This window comes from Elephas maximus, chromosome 10 (assembly GCF_024166365.1).
Source record: "Elephas maximus indicus isolate mEleMax1 chromosome 10, mEleMax1 primary haplotype, whole genome shotgun sequence".
NCBI lineage: Eukaryota > Metazoa > Chordata > Mammalia > Proboscidea > Elephantidae > Elephas > Elephas maximus.
The window spans coordinates 6,577,483-6,601,096 of record NC_064828.1 but is presented as its reverse complement, the minus strand read 5'-3'; the positions used below and the strand labels follow the sequence as shown (position 1 = coordinate 6,601,096).

At 45.9% G+C, this 23,614-nt stretch overlaps 1 protein-coding gene across 2 annotated transcripts in view; it reads right to left on the bottom strand.

The window, feature by feature from the left end:
• Positions 1–3,223: 3,223 nt before the first annotated feature.
• Positions 3,224–23,614, bottom strand: part of SHC4 (SHC adaptor protein 4) — a 246,409-nt gene continuing 226,018 nt past the window's right edge. Inside the window, exons 10-12 of one of the 2 annotated variants that reach the window (XM_049899614.1) lie at positions 22,816–22,995; positions 8,292–8,545; positions 3,224–5,586 (exon numbers count right to left, since the gene is read on the bottom strand). In XM_049899614.1, the coding sequence (XP_049755571.1) occupies positions 5,431–5,586; positions 8,292–8,545; positions 22,816–22,995 (590 nt within the window). In that variant the 3' untranslated portion in view covers positions 3,224–5,430. The remainder of the gene's footprint in view (positions 5,587–8,291; positions 8,546–22,815; positions 22,996–23,614) is intronic. The other variant, XM_049899615.1, reaches the window with a different exon arrangement.

The following is a 23,614-nucleotide window of genomic DNA, read 5'->3' as shown; positions in this document are numbered from 1 at the left end:
ATGATTCAGTCCAAAAGAACATACAATCCAGTTGCCACCGAGTCACTTCCGACTCACGGTGACCCCACGTGCGTCAGCCCGGTCGCCACCGAGTCACTTCCGACTCTGGGCGGCCCCACGTGCGTCAACCCGGTCGCCACCGAGTCACTTCCGACTCTCGGCGGCCCCACGTGTGTTCGCCCGGTCCCCACCGAGTCACTTCCGACTCTGGGCGGCCCCACGTGCGTCAACCCGGTCGCCACCGAGTCACTTCCGACACTCGGCAGCCCCACGTGTGTTCGCCCGGTCCCCACCGAGTCACTTCCGACTCTCGGCGGCCCCACGTGTGTTCGCCCGGTCCCCACCGAGTCACTTCCGACTCTCGACGGCCCCACGTGTGTTCGCCCGGTCCCCACCGAGTCACTTCCGACTCTCGGCGGCCCCACGTGTGTTCGCCCGGTCCCCACCGAGTCACTTCCGACTCTCGGCGGCCCCACGTGTGTTCGCCCGGTCCCCACCGAGTCACTTCCGACTCACGGCGGCCCCACGTGTGTTCGCCCGGTCCCCACCGAGTCACTTCCGACTCTCGGCGGCCCCACGTGCGTCAACCCGGTCGCCACCGAGTCACTTCCGACTCTCGGCGGCCCCACGTGTGTTCGCCCGGTCCCCACCGAGTCACTTCCGACTCTCGGCGGCCCCACGTGTGTTCGCCCGGTCCCCACCGAGTCACTTCCGACTCTCGGCGGCCCCACGTGTGTTCGCCCGGTCCCCACCGAGTCACTTCCGACTCTCGGCGGCCCCACGTGCGTCAACCCGGTCGCCACCGAGTCACTTCCGACTCTCGGCGGCCCCACGTGTGTTCGCCCGGTCCCCACCGAGTCACTTCCGACTCTCGGCGGCCCCACGTGCGTCAACCCGGTCGCCACCGAGTCACTTCCGACTCTCGGCGGCCCCACGTGTGTTAGCCCAGTTGCCACCGAGTCACTTCCGACTCTCGACGGCCCCACGTGCGTCAACCCGGTCGCCACCGAGTCACTTCCGACTCTGGGCGGCCCCACGTGTGTTCGCCCGGTCCCCACCGAGTCACTTCCGACTCTCGGCGGCCCCACGTGCGTCAACCCGGTCCCCACCGAGTCACTTCCGACTCACGGCGGCCCCACGTGTGTTCGCCCGGTCCCCACCGAGTCACTTCCGACTCTCGGCGGCCCCACGTGCGTCAACCCGGTCGCCACCGAGTCACTTCCGACTCTCGGCGGCCCCACGTGTGTTCGCCCGGTCCCCACCGAGTCACTTCCGACTCTCAGCGGCCCCACGTGCGTCAACCTGGTCGCCACCAAGTCACTTCCGACTCTCGGCGGCCCCACGTGCGTCAACCCGGTTGCCACCGAGTCACTTCCGACTCTCGGCGGCCCCACGTGCGTCAACCCGGTCCCCACCGAGTCACTTCCGACTCTCGGCGGCCCCACGTGCGTCAACCCGGTCGCCACCGAGTCACTTCCGACTCTCGGCGGCCCCACGTGTGTTCGCCCGGTCCCCACCGAGTCACTTCCGACTCTCGGCGGCCCCACGTGCGTCAACCCGGTCGCCACCGAGTCACTTCCGACTCTCGGCGGCCCCACGTGTGTTAGCCCAGTTGCCACCGAGTCACTTCCGACTCTCGACGGCCCCACGTGCGTTAGCCCGGTCGCCACCGAGTCACTTCCGACTCACGGCGGCCCGACGTGTGTTAGCCCAGGACTGCGCTCCACAGAGTTTCAGTGGTTGATTTTGTTGGAAGTGGGTCACCGGGCCTTTCTTCTGAAGCACCTCTGGGTGGACTTGAACCTTCAACCTTCTGGTTAGCAGCCATTTACTTAACCACTTGCACGGCCAGGGACATGATGCACAGGGGCCAAACACTGGGGCAGAGAGCAGAACAGGGAGGGTGGATGAGCAGATGGAGGCTAACTGGCACACTCCCCTCCAGGTCCTCCTCTGAGAAGCCTCAAGGGCCAAATGCCAGGCAGGAAAATCAACCGTTTCCGTTTTCGGCTGGTACTAATTTCTGGCGACTATGAATTCATGCTAACCAGATCCACAAAGAGGAATCAGGAACGAAAGTGCCGACTAGGATCTGAAACTTGCCGGCAGGCTTGTCAGGCTGCTCCCTCAAAGCCCACACTAATGAGTCTGTCAATCCCATTAGTAAGACTACAGCAAACTATAGACAGAATAAGTGCCCGCCTTAGAACAAGGTGGGGTGAACCAACTAAGGAAAAAGCCCCTTCACCTGGTTGCTGTAAGACATGAGGCTCAGAAGATTAGAGAGACAATTCATATGCAGATGGCGTATGTCACAACTGTGTTTGGTCATTAAGAGATTATCTCACATTGTAATCGTTGTGGATCTACAATTCCAGTCACAAAGGGTGGCAGAGTCAGAGCCATTACTTTTCCATACGTAATTACAAGTGAGAAAATGGCATAGCTAGTAGACAGACTCACAAGAAACAGGAAGGCCAAGGAGTAAAGGTGTCTCTGTAAGACTGAAGTGTATTCAAAGTTGCTATTGAGCAAAGTAACCCACATTTCAAAATCAGGACTTAGTTGGTTTTTAACAATAGAAAGCTGGCATTTTTGCTGGGTTCCTGTCTGGTTACCTGAATCTCTGTACTTCCTCCTCTGCACATTGGCTTCACCTTTCTTGTTCACCTGAGCATGTGATGCTTTTAGAAGCTTGAATACCTCAAAACCCTCTGCACTGGGGTGCCTGGTCTGCCCTGCAGATGCCCTCCCCACTCTTTTCCATCCTGCTCTGTGCCCGGGGTGCTCACCTTTGGCGCTGCATGAAGGAGCTCCCTTTCTCTCTGGCTTCAAGTTGCTTGGACCAGTGGGGAACCCTGGCAGGAGTCCAAAAAAAGGAGCAGAAAGAAGTCAGGCTTTTCATGCCCACAGTCTCCTCCATGTGGAGTCACCAGGGCTGATGGCATCCCTCCACTGCAGGCTGCAGCTCCTAAAGGTGGCCCTTCCACACAGCCCTCTCCAGATTCTGTACTGCCCCCTCTCCTTGCCCCCTCGCTGGCCCCAGGGCACGGCATTCTCCCTGCGGTTTCTCTGCACTCTGCCTAAAACTTTGTCGACAGCCCTTTGTTAACTCACCTTGATTGACCCAATCTGAGTGAGCCATCCAGAAATGACTAATCCCAAATCCCAAACATCAGACATACACTGTCTATTGTCACAAAGCAATCGCCATTTATTTTTTTTTAATCATTTACAGGTATTTATATAGGCAAATGGATTTCCACTTTAAATAAGTAAAGGTAAGAATGTGAGATGAAAAATAGCATGCAGTCAGACATTTCTTTTTCTGTTTGGTTTTGTTTTCATTGCGTCTGTGGCATTTGTAACTGAAGTATTTGCTCAGCCAACCACTATACCCACTACAGTCAAATACTGACTGTCCTTGTGGCGTGCTCACATCACCTGTGCTCTGTGCATCTATTTGCTTTAGGAACTCTTTCTTGCTTCCCATTTTACACTCCGCCCAGCCCTGCCCTGTCTCTGATAAAGGCGCTTAGATTTCTGATCGATTTCTATCATCTATACCCATGCTGCTCCCTTTATTAGAACAGATAACCAAGAACGAAGGTGTATGCAAAATTGAAAAATACATTATTTCCTAGTTGTATAAAAGGAAATAGGCCTATCTAAGAAATCAAAGCCGCAGAAGTAAAATAAAACCATAAACCTTGACATAAAAATAGGTGTTCAGTGTGCTTGATTTCTATCCAAAAGATGTTCTCTGTATTTTATTTAAAACTTAGTAAATATATCACAATTACAAAGATTCAGTTGTACCTACAAAGCCAGATAAAATGGAGGTAAGGCAACTGTCCAGGAAACTCGGGATTAAGCAACACTCTGTGGTAATGGCCATAACTCTGCGTGCAAAGGCAGGTAAAGGACTGAAGCAGTGCTGTGCCCGTCAAAACAACAAAGCCCACCTTACTACCATATCTATATATTCCAAAACATCAGTGTTTCACACTGAAAGGACTGGGGGCTAAACTGTCTGAATGTAGATCTCAGCTGGGCCATTCATTCCATGACTGCTGGTAAGACTGAAGAAAACAACTGAATTTCCATCTTTACTATTCAGACTAGTTACTGGCATCAACCCCTCAGATACAGAAAACTTGCTGTTTTGTAGACCCAAAACATGTTAGGGCTGGAATGGACCTCTGAATTCACCCAGCCCAGCTCCATCATTGTATAGATAAGGAAACTGGAATCTAGAAGATTCAGCAGCTTGCTTAAGGTCACACTGATGAGACCCAAAGCCCAAGCCTACTGAGCCCAGTGCTTTTCCCTACACAGTGCTTAATTACACCATCAGTTTATGGTTGGGCCTACGTGTGGCAATCTTTCCAACCGTTTCATTCAGTATGTGTTCTCCCTTCTGCGTTTTGTCTGATCATATCTAGAAAAGGCGCTGAGGATAAATGTAAGTGGGGGACTATGATTCAGTGGTAGCTGGTCAAGAAGATGATTCCCTATACATCCAATCCATACTTTCAATAAGAATGGAACTAATTTGGATGTTCAGTATGAAGAGCACTGCCTTTGTTTCCCAGCTTTTAAATCCATGCACTCATGAAGTTGTTCTGGAGGAGAGAAGGCGGAGAAACAGGAGGAAATCAGAAATAACTGATAAACTTGGCCCGTTCAGCGGCATTCGAACAGTCTCCATAGCAAAGACTGAGAAACAGCAGGCCAGAGAATCTGGGCCCCACCCCTTTAACCAGCAAATGGGAGAGACCAATGCTTTTAATGGTTTCTGATTTGATTCCACTAGCAAAGACACAGTCCATATTCAACGCCAAAATTATTTTAACATTGCCTTGAAAGTGCTACTAAACAGAAAATACAATAAAGTCAAGCAAATGGCTTCTTATTTTTTGTTGCAAGGAAATTTTTTTTTTTTTTGGCAAATGGTTCTATAGTATAGAACATGAAGACACTTAGAACTAATCTCCTTGATATGAAAATGCCCCCAAATATTGAGTTGAAAGGCACGTACCACTACCCCAGCAGTTCATTCACGTTGTCTTGAGCATGTGAAGGTTTACTTGTGCTTTTAGCTTATTATCAATGCAGTGTGACCTTAAAAAGTGACATCCGTGCGTACATATAATTTCTTTCCAAATGGGCCAATCCTCATCCTGTTTCTGGTTTTTACTTTCTGAAGATCAACTTTTGTTAGTTCTTTGTTTCATAAAGGACCTAGTCCACAATGGTCTTGGAAAGACACACTTCACAGTTCGTGCTCTATTTTATCCAGAAACAATGTCCAAGTTATCTTTGTCTCCTAACACAAATCAGAGAAACAAAGTTCAAGTTTTCTTTGTGACCTGACATGACACAAAGTAGTGTTTCTTGAAATATCAGGATGATGGTACTTCCATATTGTCATTTGTTGGAATCCAAAAGTCCTGGATTACTATCTTTTCTCACTGGTTGTTTAAGGCTTACTTCACTTCCAGAAGAGATGATTGGCAAACTGTTATCCATGTGGTATCTGATAAGGTGGCCGACACTATCGAATATATGATCTTTGGTCCTCACCTTGAAAAGGAAATACAAATGTATTTAGGTTAAATAATAATACCCACTGCCATCCAGTTGATTCCAACTCATAGCGAACCTATAGGACAGAGTAGAACTGCCCCATAGAGTTTCCAAGGAGTACCTGGTGGATTCGAACTAGGGACCTTTTGGTTAGCAGCTATAGCTCTTAACCACTACGCCACGAGGGTTTCCTAAATAATAACAGCTCTCTTGAAAAATGTGAAACAATCAGGGGAAAAAACCCAGACATATCACTGAATAAAGAAAAGTACTTTTCAACACTGTGTCCCTTATGAAACAATTTTCTCATTCCCCGTTACTTTTTTAAAGCAACCATCTATACAGAAAATGGTAAAACACTTGCCATCTAAGCCAAGCTTGCAATCAGTCTCTTTGCTATTCTGTTGTTTGGTATAGTCTATCATTTCATCATGTCATAAATATTTCACTGGTTTGTAAACAAGCACGAATCCCAGGATTACAATTACATCCCATCAGAAGGAGTGCTTCTATAATCCTCCGTCTCTGTAGGACATAAGCCCATCCAGAGTCTACTTTTCCCCCTCCAAGACACCTCCTCAGCCCTTTCTAAAGGGAATCTTGTCCCCTTCCTGCAGACTTCACTGTAGCTTGCTCACAAATGTTTGTTGTGCAGAACTTCTTGCCTCTGTGCCAAAGCAACTTGGCTTCCCTCAGGCCCTGCCTTCTCTGCTGACATCTCTCCCGGTGCTACCGCGTGCGTCCCGCACACAGGCAGAAGGTGCTGCTGTCCACCGTGATTCCACCAGCTCACCACATCTTAGCGCCTGTTCGGAGTGTGGTTGCGGATGTTCAGGAGAGGGAAGGGGTGCAGCCAGGGGGCAGCTCGTCATGCGGTTCTGCAAGCTACTCCCCTACCAGGGATTCTTTGAGTTCTGTCTACATATGGGTTTTTAGTACATTAACAACACACACACTGAAATAATTGGCAAAATTTGAATATGGACTATGAATTAGATGATGGTATTGTATCGATGCTGAATGTCCTTATTTTGATCCTTGTACTATGACTATGTACAAGAATATCCTTTTCCCAACACACACTAAAGTATTTAAGAGGTAAAGGGCATAGTATCTCCAGCTCACTCTTGAATGGCCCTAAACCCTGAAGATGCTTTTCTCTCCCCCACCTCATGCCCAAAGCACATCAAATCAGCTGACCAGTACTGCCCGTCTCTGCTCTGAATTCCAGCTCCCCCTGCCCTCCTCTTTGTACTTCTCCTGCCTCCATCCACCTTCAGACCTTCTCTATTTTTACCTGGAAGCCCCTCATTGCTTTTTCTGTCCCTTGTTATTCCCACTCTCTAACCAGGCCTGTACAAATATCGAGTTAATCTTCCTAGTACAGAGATCCGTAAACTGACTGCTCTCTGGTCAATTACTCCACAAAGGCAGTTGACTTTTCTGGGGAGGGATGGGGGAGCGTTGACCCATAGAGTACTTTTTAAGTATTCTGAATTAATAACCAAAATTAATAACAGGGCAAATTCATGTAAGACTCTGGTTTTGTGGCTTCTTTGGAAAAATCAAATCTGGCCATGATGGGTCTCAACCCTACATGGCAGCACCTGGCTGGAGCAGGGTAGTGACTGTGCCCTTGGACATGACACGCACTCTCCAGCTCGTCACAGCCCAGCCCACCCCATCCCACCCCACCCTATGCTCACTCCCCTTGCCCGGCTTCACCCATCTACATTACCATACGAGCCTGGCCCTGCAGACATTTGTGGCTACGGCCCCTCTCACACAGGCTTTGATTACATCATCCCCCCCCGCCCAACACTGCCAATCCTTCCCCACTGTTAGCAAATCAGGCACTTCCATCTACATCCCCACCCCACACGATGGCTCCAACCTACCTTCCCAGGATCATTTTCGGCAACAGGTACCCTATGCTCCAGCCGTAGACGCTGATCTTCTCTTCTACTGCTCTGCCTGCTCTGGGCACACTACGCTCCAAACACCCTCCTTTTGAAATTCTTTCCTCTGTTTAGGTTTATCTTGTCTGCCAGATCCTGCAATGAGCTTTTCGGTTTATCTCACCTAGAGTAATCTCTCTATCCTGAGAAACACCATAACACTTTGGCTGAACTGCTCCTATCTCAATCAGCCTTACGTTATAACTATGAAATGATCTGTTTTATGGAATTATAAACACCCCAGAGTGAAGACTATGTGTGTAGTACTGAGCAGCAGTCCGCTGTGAATCTCTGTACTTCCCTGTAGTACATACTCACTTGATCTGTAGAACTGGATTAAACAGGACAGAAGAGGCTGTCTTCCACCTGATACCCAGGATAGCTTCCTACTCAGACCCCTCCAATAGCCTCTAGTTAGTACTTCCTGCTCTAGCTGGAAGCATCAAGAAAAAGCAAGCCCTTAACCCTGAATGGAAACCCTGGTGGTGTAGCAGTTAAAAGCTACAGCTGCTAACCAAAAGGTCAGCAGTTTGAATCCACCAGGCGCTCCTTGGAAACTCTAAGAGGCAGTTCTACCCTGTCCTGTAGAGTGGCTATGAGTCAGAATCAACTCGATGGCAACAGTTTTGGTTTTGGTTTGGTTTTAGCCTCGAATGCTCTTCAACACCAGGTTTTAGGTCAGTCACGCAGAGTATCCCTAACGGAGAACACCCTGTACAGCCTGTAACAGGAGGCCAACCATACCTTGCCTTCAGGATCCACCAGGAGAAGATGTTTTGCCTGGCCTCCCTGCAGTCCACTCAGCACATATTGGCCAGGGGATGTTGCACTCTCTCGAACCAAAAAGTCCCCATCCTTTACCAAGAGGCTCTCTGCTGCCTTCCTGCTCAGCTTGCCGTGGTAGCAGTCTTCATTTCGCAGCTGCTGCTTAATTTGTGGCAAAGAACATGTGCCAGCAGGCTGGGCTGTGGCGCCTGGCTGGACAGTTGCCGGTGCCTCTGAGGTCAGGACACAAAAGAGACACAGCACCAAGTTACCTCTTCATTCATTCATTCTGCAAATGTAACTTTAGGCCCTACTGTGTGTCAGGCACTGTTTAAATGATGCCTTTGCTAGAACAAATGAGGTTTTTGTTTTCAGAAATTTTATCAGGCTCTAACTTAATGGTAGATTCAAACACTGCCTTTGGCTTCTGTTACCAAGAAAGGCTTGCTCAAGTGCAGGAGTTTTCCTTTCAGGTGAGAAATGCAACTGACCCATAAAAACTGGTTTTATAACTGCAGAGAGAGGATCTTTATGTCCCAGAGGCTGTGTGTTAAAGGGGCTTGATGGTGTACCTGGATTACAGATAACTGCTAACAATGTTCCTGAACTCCCTGAAAGTACCTACTGTACCTAGGGGCTGGGCTATGCCCGCTTTTAGCATTTCACGTTTTTATAAACCAAATTACTAATGAACTTCTAGAGATTCTTCCAGCCCAAAACTTCAAAGCTATGCTGAATCTCACAGCATAACTATTAAATGACCGCTCTGTTGTTTGTGTCAGCCATCTGCCTGGACAAAACAGAGTTGACCGGATAAAAGAAGGTTAAAAACAGCAGAGAGGTGTGGCCTGAGGCAGTTCCTCAAGGCTCTGCAGGACGAATAGGTGCTGTCCAGCACTGGGGATAAGGGGTGCATCCAGGAAGGGCTTAATAATATTGATAGCCACAGTGACAACTACTGTGTGTTGTTGTTTGGTGATGTCAAGTCGATTCCGACTCATAGCGACCCCACGTGACCGAACAGAACTGTCCCAGAGGGTTTGCTTGTCTGTAATCTTTACAGAAGCAGGTTGCCAGGTCTTTTTCCCGTAGAGCTGCAGGGTATAATTGTTGTGTCACCGAGGCTCCCATTTACTGCGTATGATGTTGTTGTCGTTAGTTGCTGCCAATTCCAACTCACGTTGACCTCAAGTATGCAGAGTAGAACTGCACCATGGGGTTTTCAAATCTGTGACCTGTTGGAAGCAGATTGCCAGGCCTTACTTCCAAGGCATCTCTGGGCGGGCTTGAACCACCAACCTTCTATTTAGTAGTCTAGTGCTTAAACATCTGTGCCATCCAGAGACAGGCACTGCCAAACACTTTACATACATTTTAGCTCCTTTAAGTATCAAAACTAGGCATGCAAGGTATCATGGATTAAATTATGTCCCCCCAAAAATTCATTTATCAATTGGGCTGGGCCATTGTATGGTTTTTCCTATATGTTCTAAATCCCACCTCTATGATGTTAATAAGGGAGGATGGGCAGCAGTTGTGTTAGTAAGGCAGGACTCAACCTGCAGAATTGGATTGTATCTTGAGGCAATCTCTTGAGATATAAAAGATAGAAGCAAGAAGAGAAACAGGGGGACCTCATACCACCAAGAAAGCAGCACCAGGAGCAGAGCACGTCCTTTGGACACAGGGTCGCTGTGCCTGAGAAGCTCATCGACCAGGGGAAGATTGAGGACAAGGACCTTCCTCCAGAGCCGACAGAGAGAGAAAGCCTTCCCCTGGAGCCAACACCCTGAATTTGGACGTGTGACCTACTAGACTATGAGAAAATAAACTTTTCTTTGTTAAAGCCATCCACTGGTGCTAGATGACTAAGACACGAGGACTCAGATTTAAAGCGTTAAATGACTTACCCAAACATGGACCTGGGATTTGACACCCGATCTATCTGGCCTTAAAGCCCAGATCCTTAATCACCACACTCTAATGCCCTTGCCTTGGATGTGAGAAACTCTTCACTTCCAAAACTGGTCTAGCCTCCTTATTTCTGCAAAACTCAAAAGGTCTCCAGTGTATAGGCAAGGCTAACAGAATGATGGGGCCCTGGCGGCTCAGTGGTTTAGAGCTGGGCTGCCAACCAAAAGGTCGGCAGTTCAAATTCACCAGCCGCTCCTGGGAAACCCTATGGAGCAGTTCTACTCTGTCCTCTAGGATCAATGAGAGTCAGAATTCACACCACAGCAAAGGGTTTGGTTTTGCTTTTTATCAGACACATAGCACGTCCAGAATAAATAAAATTCTTGCACATGAAGCCAGGTAAGAGTTGTGTGCTTACTATGGCAAAGGTATCACAAAAATAGCTACAGAAACCAACTTATGTCTTTTTAAATGCAAAGGAGAGTTCACACATCCTTACGCAAGGGTCTTTTCACAAATGAACAATTCTCTTGCCTCTGAGTTTTGTAACTTATGCTCTATGTTTAATATGGCAAATTTACCAGGAAAAGAACCACAGAAACCAGTTTTCATCTTTTTAAATACAAAGAAGTGGTCCCATGTCCTCATGCAAGGGTCTTTTCAGAAATGAGATATCCTTTTGGTTGGGCTTTACGACTTACACATGGCCATCCCAGGAACTCACGGGTGGAGGCGACCAAGGCCCTGGAGCCCATCACCCGACTCTCCCATTAATGTGTTAGAGTTCTGTCCCAGCGTAAAACTCCTCTCTGCATACCACATTTATGACACAGCATTCACAAATACATCTGTGAAAAAATATCTGTGGCCTCTGCTAATTGCTGGAAATTTTCTAAAATCAGGTCTTTCTACTGATGCCAGCAAAAACTGGAGGAGCCGTGTCCAGGTTTGGCCTCAGTGCTGCGAGATTTCAGGCACAATAGAGAACTTCCTAAGTGCAGTTCTCCACGTGTCAGTGTGTGTGTGAGAGATAGGGGGACAGTGCTGGAGGGGGGGATACGTGTGTGTATGTGGGGGGACAGCGCTGGGGGGATACGTGTGTGAGAGAGGGTGACAGTGCTGGGGCGGATACGTGTGAGTGTGTGGGGGGACAGCACTGGGGGGCATACGTGTGTGAGAAAGAGAGCGGGACAGTGCTGGGGGGGATACGTGTGTATGGGTAGGTGTGTGTGTGAAGGGGGACAGCACTGGGGGATACGTGTGTGTGGGTGTACACGTCTTAGATCATGATAGCTCTTGGTTTATTCTGAGATTATAGTGAAGAGCTTTTGGATGAGGACAAAACAAAGGAAAAACAGACATTATATCATCTTGAAATGAGGCAAGAGATCGTCAGCCAGCCAGAGGATATGGACAATGTTTTCCTAACACAGTTCCCCAAATTACTGGCACAAGGCAAGACACACTGCGCTGGGAGCTTTCAGTCATCCAAGCATTTTCTGAAAATCTAACTCTGCTGAAAGATAGGTAGTTTTCTTATTTTAAAAGTTATACATGCAAATTTTTCAAAATCTGGGAACCAAAGAAAAATAAAGGAAAGAAAATTAATCACCTATGGTCTCATTACCAAATGAAACTACTGTTAACTTTGAGGTGCATTATCTATTACATTGGCCCTTTTTTTAATGGAAAGTTGATTTAGAGAAAGATGGTCAGAATCTACTGTTTTTATATATAATATTAAATAAATTGTTGACCTGGTTTAATGATATTTTCTCAGAAGTAATGAAGGTAAAGGAAGCAACAAGAAAGGCCACTCTTGATTTAATTGAGGCCACTGTAAAAGTGATAAGACCTAGAAAAGACAGGAATCATGTCATCTTAAAGTTCCTATTAGCATATATTACGATACATTGTTCACAATCAGAACTTCAGGAAAGCGTAGGATGGATACGTATCATCCTATATCCATCCTATCAGCAAACCCTCTAAATGGGGGACTATGTCTTAAGGAAGAGAAAAAATTGTAACATGCAAAATTTGGATTAGACAATTGCAAATAATACCAATGAGGAAGGAAAGACGAGGCATTTAAAGGTACCAAAGTGAACTGTGAAGTCAGCATATTGATTAACTCAATTTTTAAAAAAGCACATGTAAAAGGATGTTTATTATAATACTGATTATAAGTTGTCCCTCAGCATCTGTGGGGATTGGCTCCAGGATCCTCAAGTCCCTTACATAAGATGGTGTAGTACTGGCACATAACCTACGCACACCCTCCCGTATACTTTATTTCATCTCTAAATTACTTATAATACCTAATACAATGTAAATGTTGTTATACGGCATTGATTAGGGATTAATGACAAGAAAAAAGTCTGTACATGTTCAGTACAGACACAACCATTGTATGGTGCACACAACGCAAGCAGTGAATGAACAACGAGAGCTGGCGAGAGACTGAGGATCTGTGGAACGGCGGGAGGCTGCACCCGGGGATGCCGGCACGGCATTTCGTTTGTGTCCACGCAGCCTCGTGCTCTGTGTGCGGCAAACCCAACTTTTGCTTTTTGGAATGCCCCTGTTTTTCTTTTCAAAATACTTTCCATCCTGCAGTTGGTTCAATCTGCAGATGCGGAACCTGGGAATACGGAGGGCTGACTGTATCAGCAAATAAATGGAATAAATTGCGATGTAACATGGATAAGGGGTCAGCTATGTACATTATGATGCAGCCATACAATAGTACTCTATGCGGAAACTGAAAATAAAGAAAATGGAGCAATTTAAACGACTGGTTCTCCATCTTCGGAACAAATCAAATTTGTCACCAGGCCAATCTCTGAACCCAACAAGCTTCAACATTTTATGAAAAGCAGTTTTTCTTTATTTTTCAGCTGATTGTGGGCTTTTGGCTTATTTTACTTTTATTTATTTATGTTCCTGTTTATGCACTAATATGACGAGATTTCTAAAACAGAAGAGCAAGTGTAGAAGCACCCGAAGAATCAGGTCTAGCAGGGGGTTATCACATGCTTCCATTTATTTTTAAAAGGTGATAGAAAAACAATTATCTATACATTAAAATTCTGGAAGGAATCAGAAGAAACTTGTACCATCTAGGGAGCTGGACAGGAGATGAGCGCATGGGAAGGAACTTTTTTTTTCTTCTCATTTTATACCATTTTTACTATTTAGATTCTTTCCATACTTACACTACTTTTTTTTTTTTGGTGTACAGCTTACATTTTTTTCTTAACAATGTATCATAGATATTTCCCCCAGGTACGTAGATAACACCTTTTTTTTTTTTTAATAAATAATTTTAAAGCAAACGCCAAAGATCTTGTCATGATGTCCATACATATTTCAATATGCATCTCTAAAATCAACGATATTTTCTTATTTGAAACAACATTTGTATTACTTTCAAACTAAAAATAGTTCATAGAATTAAAAATACACCCTAAAGTCTGGTTAGCCAGATGACTAAGAAAAGAAATTCTCATGGATATCCGAGTGGCAGAAAGGTATACAAGTAGTAGAGAGAGTGAGTGGTCTACCAGTAACTCGCCTCTCTCTTATTGCATTACACAGCTGTAAGCTTTAGCTGGGCACACAGCTAGAGCAGCCTTTCTCGCCTTCCATGATACTAGATGTGTTCACATGTCCAAGGCCTCCAATAGTAGGACAGAAGTGTCATTCCTTCACTGTCATCGCTTTAGAGGCATGCATGTGCACTCACCTGTCCTCCTTCTCTTCCCATCAGCTGAATACAGATGTGATGGTGAGAGCCTGATCCGCCACCTTGGGCCAGAAATGGAAGCCTCATGTCGAGAATGGCAAAGTGGACCTATCAGTCCTGGACCACCAACCTCTAGTTTATTAGGCAAACCCAGACCAAACCAAACCCGGTGCCGTCGAGTCGATTCTGACTCATAGCGACCCTATAGGACAGAGTAGAACTATCCCATAGAGTTTCCAGGGAGCACCTGGCGGATTCGAACTGCCGACCCTTTGGTTAGCAGCCGTAGCACTTAACCACTACACCACCAGTTTATTAGGCAAAAGAAATAAATTTCAGTCCTTTCTTACACCACAGTATTTTTTTGGTTCTGTATCACAACTTAGAAATGAGCTAATAATAAACCAATACAAAATTAGCTAGTAACCAGGGCTCCTTTAGATGGTACCAGAACTAATGAAACCCTGGTGGCGTAGTTGTTAAGAGCTACGGCTGCTAACCAAAAGGTCTGCAGTTTGAATCCACCAGGCACTCCTTGGAAACTCTATGGGGCAGTTCTACTCTGTCGTTTGGGGTCACTCTGAGTCAGAATCCACTGGATAGCAATGGGTGTGGTTTTTTGTTTTGGGTGTTTGGCGAGTACAGAGAGCATGTCAGAACTTCTCCTTTGTAGGCAGGGTAAACTGAGGAACCCTGAGGGCAAGCTTGAGAGCTAGAAGGCAAGTGTCCTTGGATTTGTTTTGCTTTGTCTTGTTTTACTGAACAGACCAGTAAGAGTTTGTCTGGTAAGGGAGGATAAGTGTGCCTAAAGAGGCTACAGAGGGATTTCGAGAGAAGGAAGGAAGGAAATAGGCAGGAACATTGAGATGAATAAAGGTCAAAGGGGTATTTAGAACATTTTGCAGAGAAGCATGTGTAAAGTTACCCCTCTTCCGTATCTTTACTAAATTTCCTTAAATTAACATTTTTTACCAGTGCTTCTGGAGTTGGATTTAAGTTTGGGGGTGGAGGGGGGTGGGAACAATGGCAGGCTGAAATCAGCCTCAAGGGGACAGCAAGAGGCCCAGGAAGGTTATGATACTTTGAATCCCAAGAGAAACTAAAGAGTGAGACGGTTGTTGTTGTTGGGTGCTGTCAAGTAGATCACAGCCCCTTGTGACAGTAGAGCTGCCTCACAGCGTTTTCTAGGCTGTAACATTTCAGGGAGCAGATCACCATGTCTTTCTCCTGTGGAGCTGCTGGACAGATTCAAACCACCAACCTTTCAGTCAGCAGCCAAGCACTTAACCATTGCGCCACCAAGGCTCCTATGGAAAATAAAGAGTGAACAGTGGTGTCGCTAGGCTTGGTGCCACCCAGTATGGGAACTCACGGTATCAGCCCCTGACTGGTGCTAACTACCACAATACTGTAGCTAAAACACCAGAAATTTTGACAAAATCAGTGACTATAAAAACACGAGCAGCAATGAAAAGAGCAGCGTCTGCTTGCAGCGCATGCAGACAAAACCCCGTGATTTGAAGTGTCATTGTAATTGGGTAATAATCACAGCTCTGACCAGAGCACATTAGAAGGTTCAAAAAGTAAATCGGCATAGACTTTTTAGCCTTGTAGCTGTATTGATACATGTAAGTTGAACACAGGGAAGGTTTTTTGTTGTTATAACTAACTACAAGGATATTTTTATAAAAAATAATAAATTTCTGCTGAAACACTGCACAAAAAATTCTATATACAGTCATTTTGGTGTCACCCCCTCTGACAGTGTCACCCGGTATGGTTTGCACCCCTTGAAGCCTCCTAGTGACACCACTGAGAAGTGAGCAGGTACAGGGAGCCTAAACTATTAAACATGTTGCCACCAAGGCAGGGAGACAGAGAAAGGGTAAAAAAAGAGAGGACCAGAGTTGGTGAAAACATTTTGACATCATGATTTTGGCTAGACCAGGCCTTATTATTGACTTTTAACTGATAGTACGAATTTGTTGTTATGAATTAATCTTATCTTTTCATATTATTGAATTGTCTGTGAAAAAGGCGAAGTTTCTTTGCTTGAGTTATAAAGGTTTTTTTTTTTTTTTTTAACACTGAAGACTTGATTATAAAGAAACTGGAGAGGCCCCGGATAAATAAAGCACAACTGAAAAAGAAGAAGAACAAAGTGGGAGGCCTCACTCTACCTGATTTTAGAACCTATTACACCACCACAGTTGTCAAAACAGCCTGGTACTGATACAAGAACAGATACACAGACCAATGGAACACAACTGAGAATCCAGACGTAAATTCATCCACCTACGACAAGCTCGTATTTGACAAAGGCCCAAAGTCCGTTAATTCCCCAATTAATCCAAAAAACACAAAATAATAAATGTTGGAGAGGTTGCGGAGAGGCTGAAACACTTATACACTGCTGGTGCAAATGTAAAATGGTACAACCACTTGGGAAATCAATTTGGCGCTTCCTTAAAAAGCTAGGAATAGAACTACCATATGATCTAGCTATCCCACTCCTTAGAATATATCCTAGAGAAATAAGAGCTGTCACACGAATAGGTACATGCACACCCATGTTCACTGCAGCACTGTTCACAATAGAAAAAAATGGAAACAACCTAGGTGCCCATCAATGGACGAATGGATTAACAAATTATGGTATATTCATACAATGGAACACTACACCAGAATAAAGAATAACAAAGAATCCGTGAAACATCTCATAACATGGATGAATCTAGAAGCCATTATGCCGAGTGTCTTAGTCATCTAGTGCTGCTATAACAGAAATACCACAAGTGGACGGCTTTAACAAAGAGAAATTTATTCCCTCATTGTCTAGTGGGTTACAAGTCCAAATTCAGGGTGTCAGCTACAGGTGATGGCTTTCTCTCTCTGTTAGCTCTGGAGGAAGGTTCTTGTCATCAGTCTCCCCTTGGTCTGGGAGCATCTCAGCAAAGGAACCTCAGGTCCAAAGGACGCGCTCTGCTCCCACGGCTGCTTTCTTGGTATTATGAGGTCCCCTGTCTCTCTGCTCACTTCTCTCTTTTATATCTCAAAGAGATTGGCTTAAGATACCATCTAATCTTGTAATATGCTACTAATCCATCTAATTTTCATCTTAATCATAGGATTTACAACACATAGGGAAATCACATCAGAAGATAAAATGGTAGACAATCAATCATACAAGGGAATCATGACCAAGTTGACAGATATTTTGGGGGGGGTCACGATTCAATCCACGACACTGAGTGAAATTAGTCAGTTGCAAAAGGACAAATATTGTATGACACCACTATTATAAGAACTCAAGAAAAGGTTTAAACAAAGAAGAAAACATTCTTTGATGGTTACGAGGTGGGGAGGGAGGGAGAGGGATATTTGCTAATTAGATAGTAGATAAGAATTATCTTAGCTGAAGGGAAGGACAACACAGAATACGGGGGAAGTCAGCACAACTGGACTAAACCAAAAGCTAAGAAGTTTCCTGAATACAACCAAACACTTTGAGGGACAGAGTAGCAGGGACAGGGGTCTGGTTGCTATGGTTTCAGGGGACATCTAGGTCAAATGGTATAATGTGTTAGTCATCTAGTGCTGCTATAACAGAAATACCACAAGTGGATGGCTTTCACAAAGAGAAATTTATTTCTTCACAGTAAGTAAGCTAAAAGTCCAAATTCAGGGTGTCAGCTCCAGCGGAAGGCTCTCTCTCTGTCAGCCTTCTCATCAATCTCCCCTCAGACTAGGAGCTTCTCTGCACAGGGACCCCAGGTCCAAAGGACGCGCTCTGCTCTGAGCACTGCTTTCTTGGTGGTAGAAAGTCCCCAACTCTCTGCTTCCTTCCCTTTCCTTTTATTTCTTCAGAGATAAAAGGTGGTGTAGGCCACTCCCAAGGGAAATTCCCTTTACATTGGATCAGGGATGTGACCTGGTAAGGGTGTTACAAACCCACCCTAATCCTCTTTAACACAAAATTACAATCACAAAATGGAGGACTACCACGGAATACTGGGAATCATGGCCTAACCAAGTTGATACACATATTTTTGGGGGGACATAATTCAATCCATGACACAAAGTTTATTAAGAGAATGTTCTGCATCCCACTTTGGTGAGTGGCATCTGAGGTCTTAAAAGCTTTTGAGTGGACATCTAAGATGCATCGATTGGTCCCAACCCACTGGAGCAAAGGAGAATGAAGAATACCAAAGACACAAGGAAAATGGGAGCCCAAGAGACAGAAAAGGCCACATAAACCAGAGACTCCAACAGCCTGAGACCAGAAGAACTAGATGGTGCCTGGCTACTACCAATGATCGCCCTGATGGGGAACACAACAGAGAAGCCCTGATGAAGCAGGAGAAAATTGGGGCAGAGAACTCAAATTCACATAAAAAGATCAGACTTAATGGTCTGATTGAGACTGGAGGAACCCTGGAAGACATGGCCCCTGGACTCTCTGTCAACCCAGAACTAAAACCATTCATGAAGCCAACTCTTCAGACAAAGATTAGACTGGACTATAAGACATAAAATGATTCTTGTGAAGAGTGTGCTTCTTAGTTCAAGTAGATACATGAGACTAAATGGGCAGCTCCTGTCTGGAGGTGAGATGAGCAGGCAGAAAGCGACAGGAGCTGGACACTGGGAATTGGGAGTGGAAAGGAGGAGTGTGCCGTGACATTACAAGGAGAGCAACTAGGGTCAAATAACAATGTGTGTATAAATTTTTGCAAGAGAAACTAACTTGAGCTGTGAACTTTCACTTAAAGCACAACAAAAAAATAAAATTAAAAAAAAAAAAGAAAGAAAGACACTGGAGTTGCTAATCAAGGAATACATCAGAGTACCTCATTTGGGACACCCACTGAATAATTTCTCTGACAATACGTTATCACTCTGAAAAGTCCATGAAATGGAAGCTATCAAGTGTGTGCTTTGGCAAATCACTTTAAAACCAGGGTCAAGAAACTTGTTTTCAGAAAGTTGTCTCTCTAACATGTATTACCTTACCCTCCTCACAGGACACTTTACGTTGAGCAGTTGAGTAAGTCTGCTGCAGAAATATGAATTCTTTCATACCTTATCCTCGACTGCCCAGGATGCCTTCACAGTGGCACACAGATATGTCTCCCAGATCCACCTTCCAGGAAAGGCCAGATGCCCCAGGTGTCAGCAGCCAGCCTCCATGTGACCACCCCTTCAGGGTTTACCTCAGCTGCAGAAAGCTGTTGTGCCCAAGGGCTTGACTGCCTTTCCTAGTGCAGCCGACGTTCAAAGACTGATATCATTGTGGTTATAAAGCCCAAGGAGCTCTGGTGGCACAGTGGTTAAAGTGCTCAGCTGTTAACCAAAAAGTCAGTAGTTTGAACCCACCCATGGCTCCATGGAAGAAAGAAGTGGCATAAATCTTCCATAAAGATTACAGCCTTGGAAACCCTATGGGGCTGTTCTACTCTGTCTTATAGGCTTGCTATGGGTTGGAATTGACTTGGTGGCAGTGGGTTTGGTTTTGGTATAGAAGCCTAGCCATCTGGGCCCAATGTGGGACAACCGTGACAGGCCAGGGCTGCTCTCTATATGTGGTTGGTCGAGACTCTGTCAGGCCTGCATCATACTTCAACCTTTGCCTCTCTGCCCCATCCTGCTTCCTCCCCCCACTTTCTGATATTGATCCCCAAAGGCCCTGCATGCCAAACCCCATCTCAATGTCTACAGCCAAAGAACCCAACCTGGTTAGCTGGGTGCCAAGAGTGCTCTTAGAAAGTTGGAGAAAAGATGGACTGCTTGCCACCCAGCTGGCAATGTGAACCTTTGTTTCTTAGTCTAGAGTGCGGTGCAATGGATGGCCTTTCTCGCTGTGGTCTCGTAACTCCCACCCAAGTGACTGGGTAGGACTGTGAAAATAGGGTAATTGCGGCCTGTCAAGGGGACTGGTCAGTTTTGCCATCCCGCTGGGCGTGAAATGAACCATCTCAGAGGCATGAAAGAGAGAGCCCCACCACCACCAAGGAAGAGGGGCCAAGAGCAGTACGTGTCCTTTGGACCCGGGGTCCCCGTGCTGAGAAGCCCCTGGAACCAGAGAGAGAAAGCCATTACACTGAAGAAGTAGGAAGTGGTGGCAGAGAAGTGGTGGCAGGAGAGACTGGCAGAAGAGACTAGCAGGAGAGATGAGCAGGAGGTGGCGCAGGGGGATTCCCGGCCCACTGAGCAAGAAAGCTGAATGCCTTTGGGCTGAGGTTTACTGGTGGAGTGGGGTGCCTCTGGGCACTTACTGGCAGAGTTAAAAGAGCTTGTAACACTTGCCTGAGCAGGGTAGAGGCCAAGCCAGAGGGAGGAATGCCTGTAAGCTTGGGTGGGAAGAGGCTGTCCTGATAGAAGAACTGTATCCTGAGCATTCTGGAGCCTGGATTGTCATCAGTCGCTTCCCGAATAAACCCTATAACTGTGAGTATTGTTTGTGAGTTCTGTGTGGCCATTGCAATGAATTCTCGAACCCAGAAGAAAAGTAGAAAGTGCCATGGGGGGGGACAGTTGATGTCAGAATTGGTAAAGACGGTGGAAAAAGGAGCTATGTCTGACTTCTGCTTCACAGGGATCAGCCTAGGGCTGCTGATCTTGATTCTCCTTCCCTCTTGTGAAGTTAGAAGAGGTAAGATACCACATCCACATGTTTTTACAAGAGAGTTAAGGGAGATGCAAAGGATTAACGCACTTGGCTGTTAACCAAAAGGTTGAAGACTCGAGTCCACCCTGAGGTGCCTCAGAAGAAAGGCCTGGTGATCTATGCCTGAAAAATCAGCCGTTTTGGAGCACAGTTCTATTCTGACTCACACGGGTCGCCATGAGTTGAAAGCGACTCAACGGCATCTGGTCCAACCGGTTTTGGTGAAGCTGAGGGCCAGCGAACTCTCCTTTTAAATTTCTTCCTGGCATTGCAGCCACGCTCGGCTGAAGGTTACTCCCGGCGGGCCAAGAGAGTGAGACTTCGAGCTGGTGAGACAGCCGCTCGCTGGCTGGCTCTCCGTCCTCGGGCAAACCAGACGTGTCGCCAGGCCAATCTCCCGACTCAATGACCTTCAACATTTTACGAAAAGAATTTTTATTTATTTTTCAGCTAATTGTGGGCTTTTGGCTTGTTTTACTTTTATTTATTTATGTTCCTGTTTATGCATTTATTTCTGGAAGCAATTTGACAAAGTGATGTTTGTCTTACTGTCTCTTACTCCAAGTATATGGCTGAAGAAAAGAAGCCATCTTATTTGAGTGCTGTATAGATGACTTACCAGAAGTTCTTTAAATGAATGAAATTAATGCCATCACTAAATAGAATAGAAATAGTGACAACTGTTTCTCATGTAAACGAACAAGTCCAAAATTATCTCCTGCTTAGACAGCCCTTCCTTTAGCAAAAGCACACAGCAGAACCCAAAAGCTGGCAGGAAATTTGAAGAATCTGAAAGGATTATTCAAAATCTAAGTGCCAAAATCTAAAAACCCAGAACATCTTCACACAGTTCTGTTCTATATTAATGGGAGTGAGGGACTTGAGTAAATAGGAATCCTAGCTCCCTGAACATGAAGCCAAGGAAACAGCCTTCCTTAAAATGAGAGACAGTGAAGTGGCTTAAATAGTGGTCCCCAAAGCAGACAGCTAAGTCTTAAACCCTTAGTACCTGTAAATGTGACCCAATTTGGAAATAGGGTCTTTGAGATATAATTAAGTTACGTATTTTGAGACTTAGAATGGGCTCCAAATCCTAAGACTTATGTCCTTACAAGACACAGGAGAGGGAGACGGGAGACAGAGACACAGAGGAGGAGGCGATGTGGAGATGGAGACAGAGGCTGGAGTGATGCATCAGCAAGCCAGGGGCTGCCAGTGGCCACCAGAAGCTAGGAGGTAAGCCCTGAACGGATTTTCCCTCAGAGCCTCCAGAAGGAGCCACCCTGGCCGACATCTTGATGTTAGACTTCCAGCCTCCAGAACTGTGAGAGACTAAAGCCTGGACTTTCAAGCCACCGAGCTTGTGGGAAGCTCTGATGGCAGCCAAGGAAGATGAATATGCAGGGTTTAGAATTAGGTGTAATCACTTCTGTCACTCTTTAAACACCTGACTGTACACACTAAAGGAAACCCTGATGTTTTGTGCACACTAAAGGAAACCCTGGTGGCGTAGTAGTTAAGTGCTGCGGCTGCTAACCAAAGGGTCAGCAGTTCAAATCCACCACGTGCTCCCTGGAAACTCTATGGGGCAGTTCTACTCTGTCCTATAGGGTCGCTATGAGTCGGAATTGACTCAATGACAGTGGGTTTTAGGGGTACACACTAAATACGTTTTCAAAAATTATATCCCGTTAAAGGGAGCATGTTCCCTTTCAAACAAGGCGACCCATACCTAGAAGAGGCTAATCCCGAAGCTTCTGGAGGCTAATTAGAGCCACCGATGTAGAAAAAATTAGACACAGTGTTAGTAAGATGCTAAAGGCAGCAAGTAACCAAATAAAATTCAACTTAAACTGGCTGAATCAAGAAAAGGAATTTGTTCACTCAGCTAAGATGATCAGAGGCAGAAAGATACCAGCCAAGGCTGAACTTCTAGCCCCCACAGTTGTGACAGAATAAATCTCTGGCTTTAGCCATCTGCTCTTGTTGTGTGCCATCGATTCCCACTCAGACTTGGATAGCCAGGTCTTTTCTTTGCAGTGCCTGGTAGGTTTGAACCTTTGACCTTTGCCAAGCGAGCACTTAACCATCGTGCAACCAGGGCTCCTTTAGCCAACTTGTTGGTGATAAATTGTCACAGAAACTACTATAGACAGTGGGCATCTACTTACTTCCATGGTGCCACGGGCTCCCAAGCGTCTGAGCTGAGCTTTGATGCCAAGCAGAGCCAAGAGTACTTTGAAAAGCCTGAGTATTAATGTAGCAGGGGTCATCAAAGAGGTCCACTCGACACGTGTGCTTCAGTAACGAGGTGTCTTGCTGGGGCTGTACCCCTCTCTCATGGGCGTGACCTGTAGTGATGAGTGGTGATCAATGTATTATGTTTTTGCTTTTAAAAAATAAATAAAATCCCATTTGAGTCTAGCATTGAGAGGAAGCTCGAAGCCACATAGGGATCGAAAGTTGACTTCCAGGCTTGACCTGTAAAAGCAAGAGAAGCGCTAGCCTTTGAAGGAAAGCACCCTGTCCTTGGCCTCCTCCCAGCCTCCTGCCCTTCAGCTGACCCGCTGCTTCAATAGCTAACAAGAGACAGGTGGAAGATCCAGCAGGACAGCCAGGGAGGGAAGGGAACTGACTGTGCTGGTAAATAGTACAAACTGGCACACCCAAGGGATGGTACCTGTCTTGTCCATCTGCAGTCCCTGCTCCTAGCACATGCCTGGCACACAAGAGCACATCAACCAAGAGTTACTGAGTGAATGGATATCAGGTCATATTCACCACCTGATGACATTCCAGATAGTTCTGTCCTAAGAATTTTAGGATAGGATAGTTTTGCTTATTTGTTTAAACAAGCACATTTATAGTTTTGGCCATATGTGCTACAGGACCACTAGGAGGCTGAACCTGGAGTAGTGACATTCCATGGCCTTATGATAAAACATCAGTTCTTCTACTGCTTCAGTCATT